Genomic DNA, 16989 nt, shown 5'->3' on the forward strand with positions numbered 1-16989 from the left:
ACATAAACATGCAGGCCTGTGAGGGACCCCCTCCGCAGCACCCTTGAGGGCTGTTGGAGATGGTCATGAAGCCTTCCGTGTATGGAGGAAGGACTGAAGCTCAGAGAGGGGAGGCTCCTTTCCCAAAGTCACACAGCGTATCTGGGACCGAGCCTGGAATTGAGCCCGGGTCTCTCAGTTGCCCCCGTTCAGTGCTCCTCAAGCTTTACCAGCTCCAGCCCTCTCTTCCCTGCAGTCGAGACCTTCTCCCTGCCTCCATCGGGTTTCCTGGGAGGAGAGGCTGAAGGGAAAGGGCATTTGTGTCTCCTGCCCACTCCTGGGCTGCCTCTCTGCCCCCACTGGTGCCCCTTCTCAGCGAGGGTGACTCTAGTTAGGCGTTGGGGTGGTGAACAGAAAAGCTGGTCAGGCTCACAGATCAGACGAGCCAATGCTGTCACTGCACACGTGGCAACACTGAGGCCCAGAGAGGGGAGGCTGTCAGGGCTCACTCCACCCCTCGGGGCTCCCCTTGGCCCATCTCGGATGCGCATTCACGTGGGACACGTCTATGTCTGTGGCCCCCAAGCCGGCACTGGGAGGTCAGCCATGCAGCCGTGGTTGGCCGTGACAAGACAGTGGTGCTGAACCCAGGTTTGGGGTCCCTCCTCACAATACACTGCTCGGTCGAGCCCAATGAGCTGGAGACTCCCTGTCCGGTGTCTGGCAAGTGTTCCCCAGATGAGAGGGTGGTAGAGAGAGGCTTCCTCTACCCCTGCCATTCACGGCGCCTAATTGTTATTAAACTGTTCAAACCCAAAAGGAAAATTACTATCATTTTGGTCTGTGCCCACCTTCTGCAAGGAGAGGCTCCTTTCCTGCAGTGGGAATGCAGGAGATGGGGACATTGTCCCAGACAACTTGGGTGCAGGAGCTGGCCAGGGCGGCCAGGGTGGACCGGGACGCTCTTTGGGTCAGGGGTGTGGGATGAGGGGCTCTTTGGAATGTCCTGAACCTGAGGGTGGGCTGGGGTACTTGGTAGGGTTAGGAGGCTGCCGGCCCCATTAATAAATGGATGGTATCACTGCCTGACTCTGAGCCTCTCTTTCCCAATCTGTAAATGGGCACAGGAGCCCCTTTCTCACAGAGTGGCCGTGAGTGCCCCGTGCCTGGGACAAGGGAGGCATTCAGTGGGTGTTCACACCCTGTCCCTCGTTCCGGTGGGTGGGGCTCACTCCTACCAGACACCTTCCCCCCAAACCCTCAGGTAATCAGACAGACACCTCCCTCCCACCCATCATCTGCTGCCCCAGTGCGACATTGCCTTTGACAGAGCTTCCAGGGCTCAGCCCTGGCACCAGGAGGTGGAGGTGGGTAAAGTGACACCTAAGCGGCCAGAGACCAAGTTCCCAGGTGGTGAATGCAGATGGAGGGAACCCAAGGTGTCTGCACAGGGCCATTTTCCACCAGTTGGGGGCAGCAGAGGGCAGCGAGTGGCCGCCTGGACAGCCACTCCCAGAGGAGAGCTGGAAGTTCCAGGGGTTCCTGTGCCCCTCAGGGCCACAGGGGCCCGGCTGAGCTAAACTACTAGCCGCAAAGCTCACCACTGGGTGGAGGGAAGAACTCGAATCAAGGAGTGCCTATGGACAGCTGGGCCTGGCCCTGGTGGCTGAGCTGACGGGACCCGGGTTGGCCAGAGAGCTGGGGACCCGGGAAAGAGGACCCTGATTAGGGACATTGGAAGGGGGCAAGGCCTGGGGCGAATGCAGCCTTCCGGCAGGAGGAGAGATGCAGGCTGAGGCCGGCCAGCCCGAGAGCCGCCAGGCTGGCCAGTAGACACTCCATTGTGGCCATTCTATGACGGTTCGCAGGTGCCTTGTTCCAGCCTCACCAGGACTTTGAAAGAGAGCAAGGCTGGTCTTTTGGTAGAGGTGGGGTGGTGGTCAGAGCCTGGGCTGAAAGTCCCTCGGATATGGGTTCAAATCCCAGCTGTCAGCCCCCGGCCGTTTGTACAGTGTTGAAGTTCTTGCAGAGCCTGGCCCACAGCACCAGCCCAGGCTCTGCCAACCACGGTGTTACTCTCTCCATTTTACAGATGAGAACACTGAGGCCCAGAGAGGGGAGGTGCATTGTCCCAGGTCACACAGCCAATTGGGGACAGAGCTGGTATTGGAACCTGGGCCTCCTCATTTCCCTGCCTCATCTGGTCTTGGCCTTGCCTCCAGCTAGCATGCCCCCCCCCCAAGGGTCAAAAGGTGTTTGTGCAGGGCAGACACCCCAGGCTTGGAAGGGAACTGCTCCCCTTGTCCTACCCCATGCTGTGGCCCCCACAGGCTCTCTTCTGGGGGGGGGGCAGGAGACTGGATGTTGCGGGGGCAGGGCTCAGATGCCTTCACTTCCCCACCCCGTCATGGTCTGAAAATGAAGCAGTTGCCTCTGTCACATCAAGTGGCATTTGGGTTGGATTATAGACATAATTATCTCTGAGTCTTCGGGTGGGAATTGTTTCCAAAGCCAGGAGGCCCTCTTTGGAGGTGGCAGCAATGACATCTGTTTCCGATACAAGGCCCCGCATTGGGATGAGTTACTTTTCCTGTGGAATTGCTTAAAGAATGCCTAAAACAAGCCATGATTGTTACTGCCCTACTCCAGCATCTTAGATGGTTTGGGGGGGAGGCATGCAGCTCCTCCGACCAGCGCCCCAAGCCTGTCCCAGCCTCAGGGCCTTCCTTCCTACAGGCTGGTCCTGTCCTCCCCATTTCCCTGAGAGAGCTCCTTCCTGCCTCCGCGCTCCCCTCACTCCAGCAGGCATCCCCTCCCCTAGGCTTTGGAGCACAGACTGTGACTTAACCATCTACCAGACGGTGACTTTCTCAAGGGCAGCCACTGTTTCTGATTTATCTGAACCCTGGGCATTGAGACGGGGCCTCATTTGTGGTGGGCACCTGGATGGGCTTGTGCAGTGAAGCTGTGTGAGAGAGACAGAGGCAGAGAATGAATTCGGTGAGTGAGTGCAGGCTGGGGAGGGGAGGGGAGCCGAGATCTTCTGGCTTCTGAGAGCCCCACTTGGTGTCTCTGGGGCTGAGTAGCCACCCATCTGGGGAGGAGAGGTCAGGACAAGTCATCCAGACCAGCACAGAGCCCTGGCAAGGACACCGGCCCTTGTTGTGAAACTGACCTTGACTCCACCCCATGGGTTCCCATGATCCCTCAGGGGCAGGACTCCCAGGTGAGCCAGGCCTGCAGATGGTAAATTATCCAGGAGGAGAAATAGCCTATAAAATCCTCTCCCAAAATGGTGTGTTTTGTATCCTGTAGTGAAAAGGGCTTTAAAAAGCATTGCTCACTCAGGTGGATTTATGGGGTTGCCACCCGCCTCTCGCCTCTCCCTCCCGCTAACATTTACTTGTCCCTGGGGCTGGGGCACCCTGGGGTCCTGGTGCTCCTTGGTGGCTCTTTTTTTTTTTTTTTAAAGATTTTATTAATTTATTTGACAGAGATAGAGACAGCCAGCGAGAGAGGGAACACAAGCAGGGGGAGTGGGAGAGGAAGAAGCAGGCTCATAGCGGAGGACCCTGATGTGGGGCTCAATCCCATAACTCTGGGATCACGCCCTGAGCCGAAGGCAGACGCTTAACCGCTGTGCCACCCAGGCGCCCCTCCTTGGTGGCTCTTGGTGCAGGGAAAAACAGGATAGCACCTCTTACCTGCCTTGCTGCCCAGGGGCTACTCCAGGCCAGCTGGGTGTTTGAGGGCCGGGCAGGGGGAGGATCTAACTTTCCAGAAGCTCCCTGTGGCCCAGCAGAGAGCCAGAGTCCCCACCAGTAACACCCTTCCTTCCTCCAGAAGAGTCCTCCCATCTGTTGTCACCTGCAAATGGGTCACCAGGGAGGGGAATGATGGCATGCCCACACTGGGAAGGATTTAGACCTTGGCTAGACCAATCCCCGTGTTGTACAGATGGGGAAAGTGAGTCACAGAGAGGCTAAGGTGCCTGCTTAGAGCCTCACAGTGTGATAATGGGATTGTGGAAGAGCTTGGGCTCTGGCACAGATGATCTGGATTGACCCTAGCCCTGCCACTTCCTAGCTGTGTGACCCTGTGAAAGATGCTTGATCTCTCTGAGCCTCCGTTCTCTCATCTGCATGTCGGATTGTGAGAATTAAACGAGGTAAGTACTGTAAATCTCTAATATAGCGCCTGAAGCTCAGACAGGGCTGAGTAAGTACATCTGGTTTACTCTTATTAGCATGTTGGAACAGTCCTCATTATTATTAATAGCAAAGCTGGGTTTTGGACTCACATTTCTTGACTCTGAACATGGTTTTCTTGCCACTCTGCCAGGCAGCCTCTGCTGAGAGTGTTCATTCATGCGAAGCATACAGAGCACAGGACCTGGGGACTAAGCACAGACGTCAGTGAGTCACCCCAGGAAGACTGGTCTCGTGCTGGGCCCTCAGGCAGGGCCTCGAGGGAGGCAGAGAGAGAAAGTGGAGATCCTGCTGCAGGGGCGAGGCTCCCTGCTGGAGTCCGCTTCCCTGCAGCCAGGCGGCCCTCGGTGCTAGACTCCCCACCCCGAGGTCAGAGCTGGCCAAGGGCTTAAAGAGCTGATGAAGTGTTTGTGGCTGTCCAGACCTCTGGGACAGGCCGTTCATGCTAAGGCAAGTGCTGGCTAGCCAGACGATTTATGGGGCAGTGAGTCACTCCCTGGCTGCTCTGGGTTATCACATCCCTTCCTGAGACCTCGGAAATGCGTGTCTGATTTCTGTTCACTGAGGCCACTTGGTCCTGGGCACCGGCACATGTCAGGAGGACCTCTCTTGTCCTCATTCTCCCCCTGCTATCTGCCCTTATTCGCCCTCTTTCCAACCGGGTGCCCCCTTCCTCCTTCCTCTCAGACTTCCTTAGGGGACACCTTGAGCTGGGTGTCCTCTGCACTGTGTGTGTGTTGGGGGGGGGGGTTGCCCCGTGTTATCAGCATGGGCTCAGGTGGTGGTGTTCTGGAGGTCAGAGGGACCTGTGATCACTCCATGGGCCTCTGAGGCGGCCGGACTTACAGCTTTCCTACCTCTGTGCTGTTACCTGTGCTGTGATTCTGCCTGGAATGCTCATATGTGGCTTCCCCACCCCAGATAATCTCAGCAAGACCACCCACTGCCTCACTTTCAGTGTTTCTGTTAGGCTCTCAAAAGCTGTCTCCACCAGCAAGCCCACCCAGATTGACCACAAGTGGAACCCCTTAAAAAACCTCCCAGAGCATATTCTCACCTTTCTCCTTTTTCTTTCGTATCATAAATATTTAGGAATACCTGCCAGGTGTCCTGCACTGGGAACCCAGGCCACCATGGCCCCCAACATACTGTGAGGGAGGGAGGCATGAAATAAACACATGTATAATTACAACTGTGTAAGTCTGCAGAGTGACCTGGTCTAATCCGAGGGCACCTGGTAGATCCCTGAGGAGTGACTATGAGGAGAGACTAAAGGGTGTGCAGGATCCCGTGGGCAAAGGGGGCCTCCGTTCCAGGCTGTGGGAACAGCCTGTGCCAAGGCCCCATGGGGGAGTGTTCAGGAAGGGCCAGCGCTGCCTCTCCAGCTCCATCCTTGAGGGCAGAGAGTCCCTTCCAGGACTCAGCACATGGGGAGGCTCAGGGAATACACCTTGAATGAGCCTTGACCAGCAGTCTTCCCCATCAAAGGCGATTTGGGTCCCACAGTTTGCTTTGGTAAACTTCTGCCCTCTGTTTCCTTCTGGCTAAGGGCAGGGCTGGCCCCTGCTGGTCAAAGTCCAAGCAATAAAAACCATGACAATGACCGTGACGATGATAGTAGCTAACATTTACGAAGTGCCGGGAAATGGGCTAAGTTCTTTACATGCATGATCTCATTGACTTGTTACAACAAACTTGAGGTGACTACCGTTGTCCTCCTTCTACAGGAATTGAAACAGACTTGGATGGTTAGGTCACTGGCCTTGGGCCCATAGCCATTAAGTGGTAGAACCCTTTGCTACCATGCCTCTTGGGAGAGAGGGGATGAAAAGTATTTGCATTTTATCTGCATTCCTAGAGATTGAGGTAACCCTAGGGCCAAGGTGGAGTTTTAGGTGTGATGACGGCAGAAGGAGAAATGGGGCAGGGGTCTCCAGCTCTGGATAGGGGTGGGGCCCTGAGGAGCAATGGGGCTGCAGGACTCCCAAGAAAGCACATGTTCAGGGAGCTGGGAAGGCCAGTTTTCAGGGTGTGGGAGAAGCAAATAAGATGTGAGATCCTGGTACAAAGTAAGGGCCTACACACGGATCAGGGGAACTATGGTAGCCACGGCATTTTCTCCCCTTGGACCCGAGATTTGCGCTCCTAGCTCTTTGAACATTGCTTTCTGGACCACTTTCCCTTCCCGCTGTGGTTGTGCGCGTGAACACATATGGGCTGGTCTTTGGCCCGTGTGTCATTCTGTGTGTGCCTGGTGACAGCTGAGTATGTATGTGTATTTGTATCTTTATTTGCATGTTTCATGACTGTGTGTGTGTGTGTATTGGTATGTGTGCTGGTCAATGTGCGTGTATGTGTGTGTGGTGGTGGTGAGGAGACTGGTATGTTTGCACATGCATTTCTTTGTGGGCACGCCCCCCCTTATGTGTCTTTGTATGCATGCATGTCCTTGAATTGGTGTGCATTTCTGGCTGTGTGCATTTCTCCATGTGAAGGTGATTAAGTGCGGTTGTTGGGCCAGGTGACTGATGTTCAACCAATGAGTGTTTAATGCAAGAGTGACCCTTATGTGCCAAGGTCCGGCCCCCTGCTGGCTCTCATGGCTCATGAATTGGTCCTTTTTTGTGTGACCCAGGTAGTCTGGCTGCCTTCTCCGGGTAAGCTGGAGTGCGGAGGTCTGACGTTCAAAGGAGCAGGCAACCGCAGAGGGTTACGTGGGCATAGGGTGGCCTTCGGGTAGGTGGCTACCAGGAAGGCACCGACCTAATCCTGGCTCAAATGCCTCCCCTCTTTCCCCTGTCACAATGTCTGACCTTCCACCCGCAGTGAGTCATTCCCCAGCTGGGACCCGCTTTGAGGGGTCCATACCTCCCAGGGGAGGAGGCGAGGGAAGCCTGGCAGCTTGCTGAGGGCAGAGCCGCAGAAACAGGGAAGGAGGGCAGGAGGAACCGTGAAGGACGTGGGCAAAGCCGGAGATGTTGCTGGTACTTTAGTGCCAGGCCTGGGAGAGCCCAGCTGTGGAAGGCAGCTGCTCTAGCTTCAGCTTTATTTGTCTGTCTATTTATTTATTTATTTGTTTATTTATTACTTTATTTGAGAGAGAGTATGAGCAGGGGTGGGGGAGAGGGAGAAGCAGGCTCCTCCCTGAGCAGGGAGGGAGCCCGATGTGGGGCTTGATCCCAGGACCCTGAGATCATGACCTGAGCTGAAGGCAGACACTTAACCGACTGAGCCACCCAGGCGCCCCATAGCTTCAGCTTTTTAGAATCACCAGGTATCTGTGTTGGAATGGAGCTTGGCGATCACCCAACCCAGCCCTTACAATACGGAAGGGGAGACCGAGGCCTGGAAAGAGGAAATGTGGGGAGCTCGAGAGGTTCTTGAAAGGTGGGGTGCTGCAGAGAGCACTGGGTGAGGAGATAGGACACCTGGGTTCTGCTGTGCTGTTGCCACTGCTTTGTGCAGAGACTCTGGCCAAGTCCCCTGCCCCCTGGGCCTCGGGTGCCTTGTGTGTACCATGTGGGCATTGGCCTGGCTGCCTGATCTGGGCCCTCTCAGCTCTCCCTGTGACTCTGGAAGCAGGACCTCTTCCCGGAGCCTGAGCCTGCTGCCTGCCAGCCAGTGTGCCCAGCAAATCTCCTCTCCTGGGGCTGAGAGAGGTGGAACTATCTAGATGAGGTCCTCCCCTCCCTTTCTTGTGTTTTTAGGTGTGATTTTGGCATCCGTGCAAAGCTGCAGAAAGATACTGAGAGACATACCTGTTAAAACAGCTCTCTTCCTTGAAGGCTGTTTGGGTGCAGGCCTTAGAGATGGCCCCTGGAGGAGGAGCGGAGCCTGGGCCGAGGGAGAGCCCACTGGGTTCTGCCTCCATCCTGAGCAAGGTCTCAGTGGGAGTCAAAGGCAGGTCAGGCCCGTTCACTGGTCTGGCTGTTGGAAGGGGAGAAGGTGATGAGGGTAGGATGGCGGAGGCAGTGCCAAACAGATGATGGAGTTGGGGGAGGGGACTCACTCTAGACAGAGCACCTGTTATATACCAGGCATTGTGTCCGGTGCTTCACACTCAGGTTTGACAATGGCTCCGAGACCAGTGGTGACATGCCACTTCTGGGTACCCAGGTGGTGGCACTGGAATGCAAACCTGTGGTCCCCTGGGTGCTGCCTCGGTGACTCGTGCATGAGGCATGTGTGAGGCTGGGCCTGGGTAAGGTGTCCCCGTCCTGAGCAGCCGGGCCCTCACCTGTGGTCACGGAGAGGGCACTTCCCTTCTCTCCTCTGGTCTGACCTGTGGTCCTGGGAGGTTAGGGCTGAGCTGTCGGTTCCCAGTCTGGCCTTCGGGGCCTGTGTGCGGGCACATGTATAGAGGGCCCCCACCGTGCCCACGCCAGGGGCTTGAACCCCCAGCTTGGCCACCTAACAGCTCTGCCACTTTTCAGCAAGTGGCTTCACTTCTTTGAGCCTCCGTTTCCCCACCCGAAAACCCCAAACATTCTGCATTCTACAGCACACCCCCTCCCTGCATTCCTGGGAACAGGCACTGGGCCCTCCTCGGCCTCCCTCCTAGGGCTTGGGAGGGGTCTGGTGAGTGCCATGGGCGGGACCCGCCAGAGCAGGAGCTCCACAACTGGTCATCTCTCCCCATCAGCATCACTTGGAATTGACCGAAATGGGAGAATGAACAAATTCGTGTGTCTGGAATTCTTTAAGGCCCTTGAGAAAGTTTCTTAGAACATCCTGAGGAAGCGGTGAGCAGGGTTAGGGCCAGATGTCAGGATGGTGGCATAGTGGCTGGAAACAGGTGGGGGAGCTGCGAGAACTTGGGTCCTTTCTGCCAGAGACCCCACAGGCCTCTTGGCCCTCCACCAGGGACTGCCCTGCACTTTGGTTGGTGACATGGACCGAAGCCCGGGCGAGCCGTATGGCTGAGCTGGAATGGGCAGCCGGCCGGCCGGAGAGGGGCGGAGGCTACACAGCTGTCCCCACCCAGTCCCGCAGGCAGCAGCCTTGGGCACAGGCCCTCGGGGGCCTTACCTGACCTGAGACCGTGCAGGGGGCGGTGGCTGCGGGCTGTGTGAGTGGAGTCCGCACATCCCATCTGGCAGCTCCATCCTCACAGAGAGCGCTGGCTGCTCGCTGAGCTTTAGTCCCTGCTCTCGTGAATGAAAGCCGAGGCCTCCCCCTGAGCAGCCCTGGCCGCCCCCAGCTCACACACTTTGTACATTGGGAGTCTCTGTGAGGTTGCTGTTGAAAAGCGTTCGAAACTACCAAACGGGATGCCATTCCGTGGCTCAGGGATCATTTTGCAAGTGTGTTCATTCATCACTAGGCATGACACCAGCCTGTCCCTGCTGCGAGACAGCCTTCGGGCTCCTGGGAGAGCCCAGATAGACTCCCACCCGTGGTGGTCATGTGTCTTCTTAGGGCAAAAATCGGTGGCTGCCTTACCGCCAACATCAGTGATCATAAGAGTAAAGACTGTGTGTAGTGGCTTAATATTTACTATTTTACCGGTGATATCTTGCCTCATTTGATCCTTCCCACAACCCTATAAAATAGATACCATCATGAGCCTATTGCACAGATAGGGATACTGAGGCTCAGAGCGGGCCAGTGGCTGAGAACGGGGAACAGGAGGCAGGCAAACCGCTCAGAACTGGCTTCACGGCAGTCCTAGAAAGTGGACCTCAAGAACCCTTCCCGAAAGAAGGGACCTGATTTGCCCACTGCCTCTCACTAAGGTTGGCTTGGGTTTCGAATAAGATTTTCCGACTTGAAAATGCTTCTTGAGTTTGGAGCTGCAGCTGGCTCTGGAAATCATGTCCCCGTACCTGCCCATGAAGGGAAAGGAGAAAAGGCTCATCTCCCTTCATCCAGGCCAGGGCTGGGTGAGAAGCTGCCCTTGGCCCTCCACCCCATGAAAGAGGTCAGTAAGCAGGCTGTGAGGCCGGGCAGAGCAGGGAACTGGAGTCTGCAGTCTTGGATTCCTCTTGCTGTGTGATTTGGGAAAAGTCCCTTCCCCTCTCTGGGTCTCATTCACCCTTAAATCCAGTCTTCTGGAACTGAGTCCCTTTCCACCTGTGGCTTTCTGGGATGATAGAGCATTTGCTAAGCGCTCTATATGCAGAGCCCTGAGCTGGGTCCTCTGTCCGACACAAGGTCCTTCAGGGTGTGATGGGGGGTTAACGGGGACCTTCCCCATTCCCCTGAAGAATCACTCTCCGAACAGATCTGAGCCTTTATCAATCTGCACACTGCTCCCCTCATAGTGTTAATGGCTGTTTTGGTTACTGTGTCTAGCACATACCAGGCTCTCGATAAATGTGAACGAATGAAGTAATGAATGTTACAGAGTCTGAGACTCCCAAGGTCACGGTTGGTTTGGTGGGGGATGGTAGGCTTCAGGGAGGAGGCAGCTTGTCAGAAGAGCATTAAGTCTAGCCCTAAGGGAAGGGTGGGGAAGAGGAAGTGACACTCCTCCCACTCAACCTCCTAGAAGGAAGAATGCTTTTAAAAGAAAAAAACCTCCGAAATAGGATAAAGCTGTCAGTATAGCTACATAATGACTACATAAATTGTGAAAAATGCCTCGTGGTTCTTTGTACCACAAGAGTGTAAAAATTGTGAAATTTCCTCTGTGTAGAAAATAAAAACCAAGACAAAGTACAAGCCCATTGGGGAACTTGCTTGACAACACCTGTGAGAGAAGAACCCATCCAGGTTCGTTGGCCAGGTGCCTCTCCCCTCCCCACGTAACCGGCAAGAGGCCAAGGTTGGGGGCTCCCAGAGCTTACACGCAAGTGGAGATTTCTGCCTTCGTGCCGAGTCTCCTCCCAGACACCCTGCTGTTCCTTGGCCTGCCACCATTGGTGGTCCCTCTCCATTAAGGGATTGCTCTCCGGAGGAGGGTCCCTCCTGTGGTCCCAAACACCTAAGAGGTATTTGCTCAACTACAGCTAATTACAGTAGCTTGGGTGACACCGAGTTGCCGAGCGAGAGGCATTTGGACCCTGCTGCCTGGGAAGGCCTGGATGAGGTGGTGTTTCAGGTAGGCCCTAGAGGATGCGCAGAGTTCTGGCAGGTGACCACAGGGATAGATCTCCTATGGATATGAGACCGAGGGAGAGGAAAGTGTAAGGGGGGAAAGATAGGAAAAGGAGAAGCCTGCGGAGGGTGGGCAGAAGGGGGGGGGGGTCCTGTGGAAAAAGGCCTGGAAACTGAGTCCTTGGGCAAGTCATCTTACCTCTCTGAGCAAGGTTTCTTCATTTGCAGAAAGGGGTAGTGTTTCTCGGTCATTTTCTTGTTTGTGTTGGTGACATGAGATGATAGGTACAGCTAACAGTTCACCGCGTTATGACGAGGCTGCTGGGGCCATAGAGACGGACAGATCCAGCACCGGGCTTGGTCTATAGCAAATGTCCACCTCTAGATTCTTTACTGTATGACGGATGAAATGTGGTAATCACCTTGTGTACCATGGTCATTTCAAAATGAGTTACTATCCCGCTCGCTTCTTCCTTATAACACCTGGAATTGAGGCTGGGGTGGGGCGTGAGACCCCAGAACTCCTTGCAGTTCCTCCCCCAAGGAACACTTGCCTCCCACGAGTTTTCCTCCTCCTCCAGCCTTCTGTAGTTGCAAGTCCTGGACACCCCAGGCTGCGGCCCCTTGAGCCCCTAAATCTTCCCTCACCTATAAAGGGAGCACTGGTTCAACCTGCCTGCTGTCTCTTCCCTGCCTCTTCCATGGACCAGGAGCTCCTGGGGTTCGGGGTGGGGTTAAGCTCTGTCCTGTGAGTGCAGCCTGGTAGATGGGACAAACGAAATGGCCTGAATGGGGGCCCTGGCTGAGGTTTGCTGTAGTCCTCCTGGGAGCGGCCTCTACCCACCATGGGTATGAATGCGGCCCTGCAGCAGCCTGTCAAGTGAAGGCCCAGTCTTCTGTCTCAGACGTGGCTGCAAATCTTGAAGCAGGCGCTAGGGATACTTAGCAACCCCTCAGCCTCTGCCCCGTGCCTGAGCTAGGTGCTAGGGACCCTGCCCCTGAGGCGGTTGGCCCTGCTGAAGTATCAAGGTTCCAGGCAAGGGGCTTCACCCTGAGGGTCAGTGACCGTCGCCTGCTGAAGGAATGGCACCCAGGCTAGGGGACCAGGTGGCCAGGGTACTACCAGCGGCTGGCCCCAGAGGACCGACCACACGCCTTCTCTTAGAGACTTAGTTTCCCTCATCCGTACGACCTGGGGCTGGGAACCGCGACCTCGTGAGGGGAGGGCCGCACAGTGTCAAGCCGGGACGGGGTGCGTGGCGTGGATTCCTCTAGGTGGGTGGGGGCGTGCCCTCGTGGATGGAAGAGGTGAGGGGCCCACTGCGGCCCCCGGGGGTTCCCGCCCCTTCGCAGCCCCGCCCCCTCGCCCCCCCGCCCCGGCCCCTCGCCCCCCGCCCCCGCGCCCGGGGGGCTCGGGCGGCCTCGGCCGCTGCCGGCGCGGCTCGGCTCGGCGTCGCCATGGCAACAGCGGCTTAGGGGGCGGGGGCGACGTGGCGGGCTGGGCCGGGCGGCGGGCGGCGCGGGGTGGGCTGGGCCGCGCTGCGCGGGCCGGGCCGTCGGCGCTCGGTCGGCGGGCGGGCGGCGAGCAGCTGGGGCCGAGCCCGAGCCCGCGCCCGCCCTCGGCCGCGCGGCCGCCCGAGCCAGGGCGCGGGTCCCGCGCGGGTCCCGGGCCCGCCGCCGCGCTAACCCCGCCTCCCCTTCCCCCTCTTGTCGCCCCGCGCGCAGGGCTTTCTCAGCCGCCGCCTCAAGGGCTCCATCAAGCGCACCAAGAGCCAGCCCAAGCTGGACCGCAACCACAGCTTCCGCCACATCCTGCCGGGGTTCCGGAGCGCCGCCGCCGCCACCGCCGCCGCCGCCGCGGACAATGAGAGGTGAGCCCGCCGCCGCCAGCGCCCGGCCCGGCCTCCGCGCGCCGCCGCCCCGGGATGCGCCCCAGAGGGCGCGGGGACAAAGCGAGAGCCGGGGCTGGGGCGCGCTGGAAGCGGGAGGGCACCGCACGCCGCCCTCCGGCAACTTGTGGGGCCACCTCGGAAGGGGGGCCCGGCGGGAGGATCTTTCTCTCTCCCCGCGGGGTGAGGAGGGGGTGCCCGCGGCCCGGGGCGAGGCCGGGCGGGAAGTGCCCTCGCCGAGAAGTCCTGCCTCGCCTCGCCTCTCCTCGCCGAGGTGGGCATTGTTTCCCGGGCGGTGCAGTGCCCGGGGCTGGGGACCGAAGTGGCGCCTCCACCCCCAGGACCCATCCGCCTGCCTCTGGAGCGCCCGGGTGTCCGATACAAAAGGCATTTTCTATGGGTTTTGCGGAGACCCAGTGGTGAGGAAAACGGTGAACATCTGGAGGGGAGGAGCAGGGGGCTGGGCCGCTTAGGGGGCACATCTGCTCTAAGTAGGGCGCGTGCTCCTCTGGGGGCTGGGGTGAGCTGAGGGGGCAGTACTGGGGGCTCTGAGCTCAGGGGCATTGCCTGAGGCTAGGGAAGAAGGGCCTCATCCCCTCCAGCCTGGGCAGCTGCTTCCCTCCCTCACCTCTCCACTCCCAGGGGTGTCTCCTGTTCCCTGTTTCCTTTTCCTGGGCAAGCCGGGAGCAGGTGTGGAAATTCCGGGGGGAGGTGGCTTGTGGGGCAGAGGAGGAGAGGGAGGAGGTGGTTCAGCCTGCTCCCAGTCACCAGCAACAGAGCAGGCTTCAGCTCGCAAGGGCAAGCCATCCTGTCCGTGTGCGGGGGCACTGGGCGGATACAGTCTCTGGTGCTGGGGTCCCCCCTCCTTGAGCCGTACCAGCCATGGCACCTTTCCAGTTGGGCATGGGCACGGTCATAGATTCCGATGCCAGTTAGAACGTGTCCCTGCTCAGCTAGTGGAGGTGAAAGAACAGGCAGGCACTAAGGAGCCTCTTAAGCATTCAGCCCCGACATCTCAGGCCCCTGGCATCTGCCTTCATAGGGCTGTGCCCCTGTGTATGATTGGCAAGTTGGCACTCCCTGTAGGGGAGGAACAGGTAGAATAAAAATGCCTCTCTCCTCCCCATTGGTTCCAGCAGGCAGAGGAGTACAAGTTATAGCCCAACTCCTGCCCAGGGTTGAGTGGCTGTTTAACTGACCCCTAGCATCTTCCTGGATAGCACCCCTCCCATCCCTGGGGAGAATTACTAGACCTTTAATTTCCATCAGCCCAGAACTGCTCTCTCCAGTGCGTCCCCACCGCTGCCTGCAGCTGGTTTCCTGCCCCAGCTGACAAGCCCAGCCTGAGGCAGGACCCTCAGCCTTTCTCTGATGGCCGTGGTGCCCCAGGGGACCAGGCGTGCCCTGGCAGGAGGATGCAGCCAGGCCAGAGCTCAGCGCTGGGTGCAGCCACTGCGTCTTTGAAAATCTCGCTTCCCATCTTTGTTATTGTCTGGGCGGCAGGCCACCCGGTTTGCTGCTTTCCTCCCTCCGCCCGGCCCCTGCCTCCGGCTTTCTCCCCCAGGAACATGCCCTTCTCTGCGCTTTCCTTGGCGGGGGTCAGGACCCTCTGCACCCGCATGCGGGGGCTTGTGTACGTACCCCGTTTCGTGTGCATGTGTCGGGTGTCCGGGGAGCAGGAGAGACAGCAGGCGGTCCAGCCTCTGAGTGTGTCTGCCCTCCCGGGAGCAGACAGCATGCATGCCATGTTTACCTCCCTCCAGCGGGAAGCCTGCACCAAGAAGCCGGCAAGTGCTGGCTGGCAACCCGGCCTCCTGGCTGGAGGTCGGGGCATGGCCCAGATGACCTCGAGCAGGTCCTGCCCAGCTTGGTCTCAGGTCAGGTCGGCTTTGCCACATGCCTGAGGGGCGAGGGGTGGGGGTGGAGGTTTGGGAGTGAAACTATAAGCCCATTTCTAGAATCAGTGTTAACAGTAGCAGTTGGAGCAGAATGTCACTGGCAGTGGTGTGGAATTGTCTTATTAATTTTCTGTAAACAAAATCTGGCTTGGTGGCTTCTCTGGCACAGGAAGGGAGCCCAGATTTTTCACGGACAGGCAGAGAGACTGAGTTTGAAATCTCTGGACCCAGCCTTGGAGCTGAAATAGGCTTTGTCAGGAGACTGGGCTCTCCTGCTTTACTGCTTTGCTTTGAAATAATAGATTTATCAGCTGCTTCGGGGATGGATGGGCAGATATTTCTCTTGGGTAGATACTTCTCTGGGCCAGTCCCTGGAGTCGTCCTGTGTGGAGTTGACTGAGTAAAACCAACTGTGGTGGAACCCCCTCCTCCCCAAACGCTCATGGTCAAACCTGGGTGAGTGGAGAGGAGCCTCCCTTTACTCCGACGTGGTGTGGTTGTTGAAGGCTGGGAGGACAGAATGGGCTGCCTTTGGCTTGGCTTAGCAATGAGGAGGGGGTTGGATCTTGCTTCCATGGAACCCCTACTGGGCTGCCCTGTTTCTGGCCCGGGAGGGGGTAAGTGCAGCTTCAGTGAGGGGATAGGCATGGGAAGGAGGGCGGAAGCTTTTAGGGTAGTAGGTGTGAGCCCTGGTCCCTGTGGCTTCCCCCTGTCAGTAAAGAGCATGGGGCGCTCTGGGGCAGCCACTTGGGTTCAGACTTTGGATAACGCTGTCTGCTTTAGGGCCGCTGAAGCGGCTTTGTTGCATGCTGTCTGCTGTGCTCTGCGGACTGCTGTGTTGTGGAGATTATTTTTTGCGCTGGAATTCTCTCATCTGGAGGCTGGAAACCAGTTGGTTCTGTGCTGGGATCTTTGGGCTCCCTGGGGAAGGAGTCTGGCCCAGGTGTGGGGCCGCTGAGCCCTGCTGGTTGGGGGAGAGGACCGATGTCTGGTTGTGAGGCTGGGGTCAGGCCAGCCAGGGCTTGGTGGGCACAGCTGGGCTCTGGGGGTCTTGAGGGCCACAGGACAGGTTTGAGCCTTTGTAGTTATTCTCCTGGAATGCGTTAGGGAAGGTTTCCAGCTGGTGTCCAAAATCCCAGGCCCCCTTAGACACTCATTTCTTCTTTGGAGGTTTTGGAAGTAAGCACCAAGGACAGGTAATCATGTCTCCTGGATAAGGGAAATGAATGCTGCTCAGGGATTTTCCAGGTGAAAGGTGTGCTGGCAGAAGCATTTTTGTTTTGCAGGCTGGAAATGCTGCTGCTTCATTTACAAGGCTGTCTTAATGTTGGTAAAAGCCGTCTAGGATGTGGTGGTTCTGTCTTCCCAGAAGATAAGTTCCAAGTGACTCATTTATTAATGTTCCTGAGAAGCTAGGAGGGTCAGCTGGCGATTTTACACTTCCTCGGTGCTACCATTTCTGGGTGATTCTGGCCCCCCGCGGGTGCTGAGAGTGTGCCCCCTCTGGCTCTCAGCCTGTCCCCCAGCCCCTGGAGTTACTCCGAAGTGATTGTACCCCCCTTCCCATTCTTCCCAGTTGGCCTGGTGCAGAGCTGATCCTGTAAACGTGGGCAAGCCAGGTGCAGGCATGCAGGGCTGCTGTGTGCGGAGTTAGAGATTGATGACCCCTTCTCAGGAGTATGTGTGTTGCCTGGAGTTCCCACACCTGAAAGTTACTAATGGTGGGATTCCAGGCAGAGTAAAGCTAGGGAGGGAGATACTTGGAAGTGGGGGTGGGGGCCTTCAAGAACCCTTAGCTGGCCCTGAGTAGGCAGGAATCAGTTCAGCCCCTTTGGGTGAGGCAGTCCCTGGGGAGGGGAGGGGAAGCTTAATGGGAAACGGAAAATAGAAGGTGGGATCCGTTTTCCTGCTCTAGTTGTTGACAGGAGGTGCAGGAGAAGCTGAGCATCAGGGCTTGGCCTTTCTTGCCTTTCTCCC

The 16989-nt window shown here is 57.5% G+C and overlaps 1 protein-coding gene across 9 annotated transcripts in view; it reads left to right on the forward strand.

Moving 5' to 3' along the window:
• Positions 1–16989, forward strand: part of DAB2IP (DAB2 interacting protein) — a 186262-nt gene that overhangs the window by 90280 nt on the left and 78993 nt on the right. For 8 of the 9 annotated variants that reach the window (XM_044389571.3, XM_044389568.3, XM_044389573.3 and 5 more), the window contains one exon: positions 12951–13096. The exons of the other annotated variant lie outside the window; for it this stretch is intronic. In XM_044389571.3, coding sequence (XP_044245506.1) covers positions 12951–13096 — 146 coding nt within the window. The remainder of the gene's footprint in view (positions 1–12950; positions 13097–16989) is intronic. 9 annotated transcript variants of the gene reach the window in all.

This window comes from Ursus arctos, unplaced genomic scaffold (genome assembly GCF_023065955.2).
Source record: "Ursus arctos isolate Adak ecotype North America unplaced genomic scaffold, UrsArc2.0 scaffold_18, whole genome shotgun sequence".
NCBI lineage: Eukaryota > Metazoa > Chordata > Mammalia > Carnivora > Ursidae > Ursus > Ursus arctos.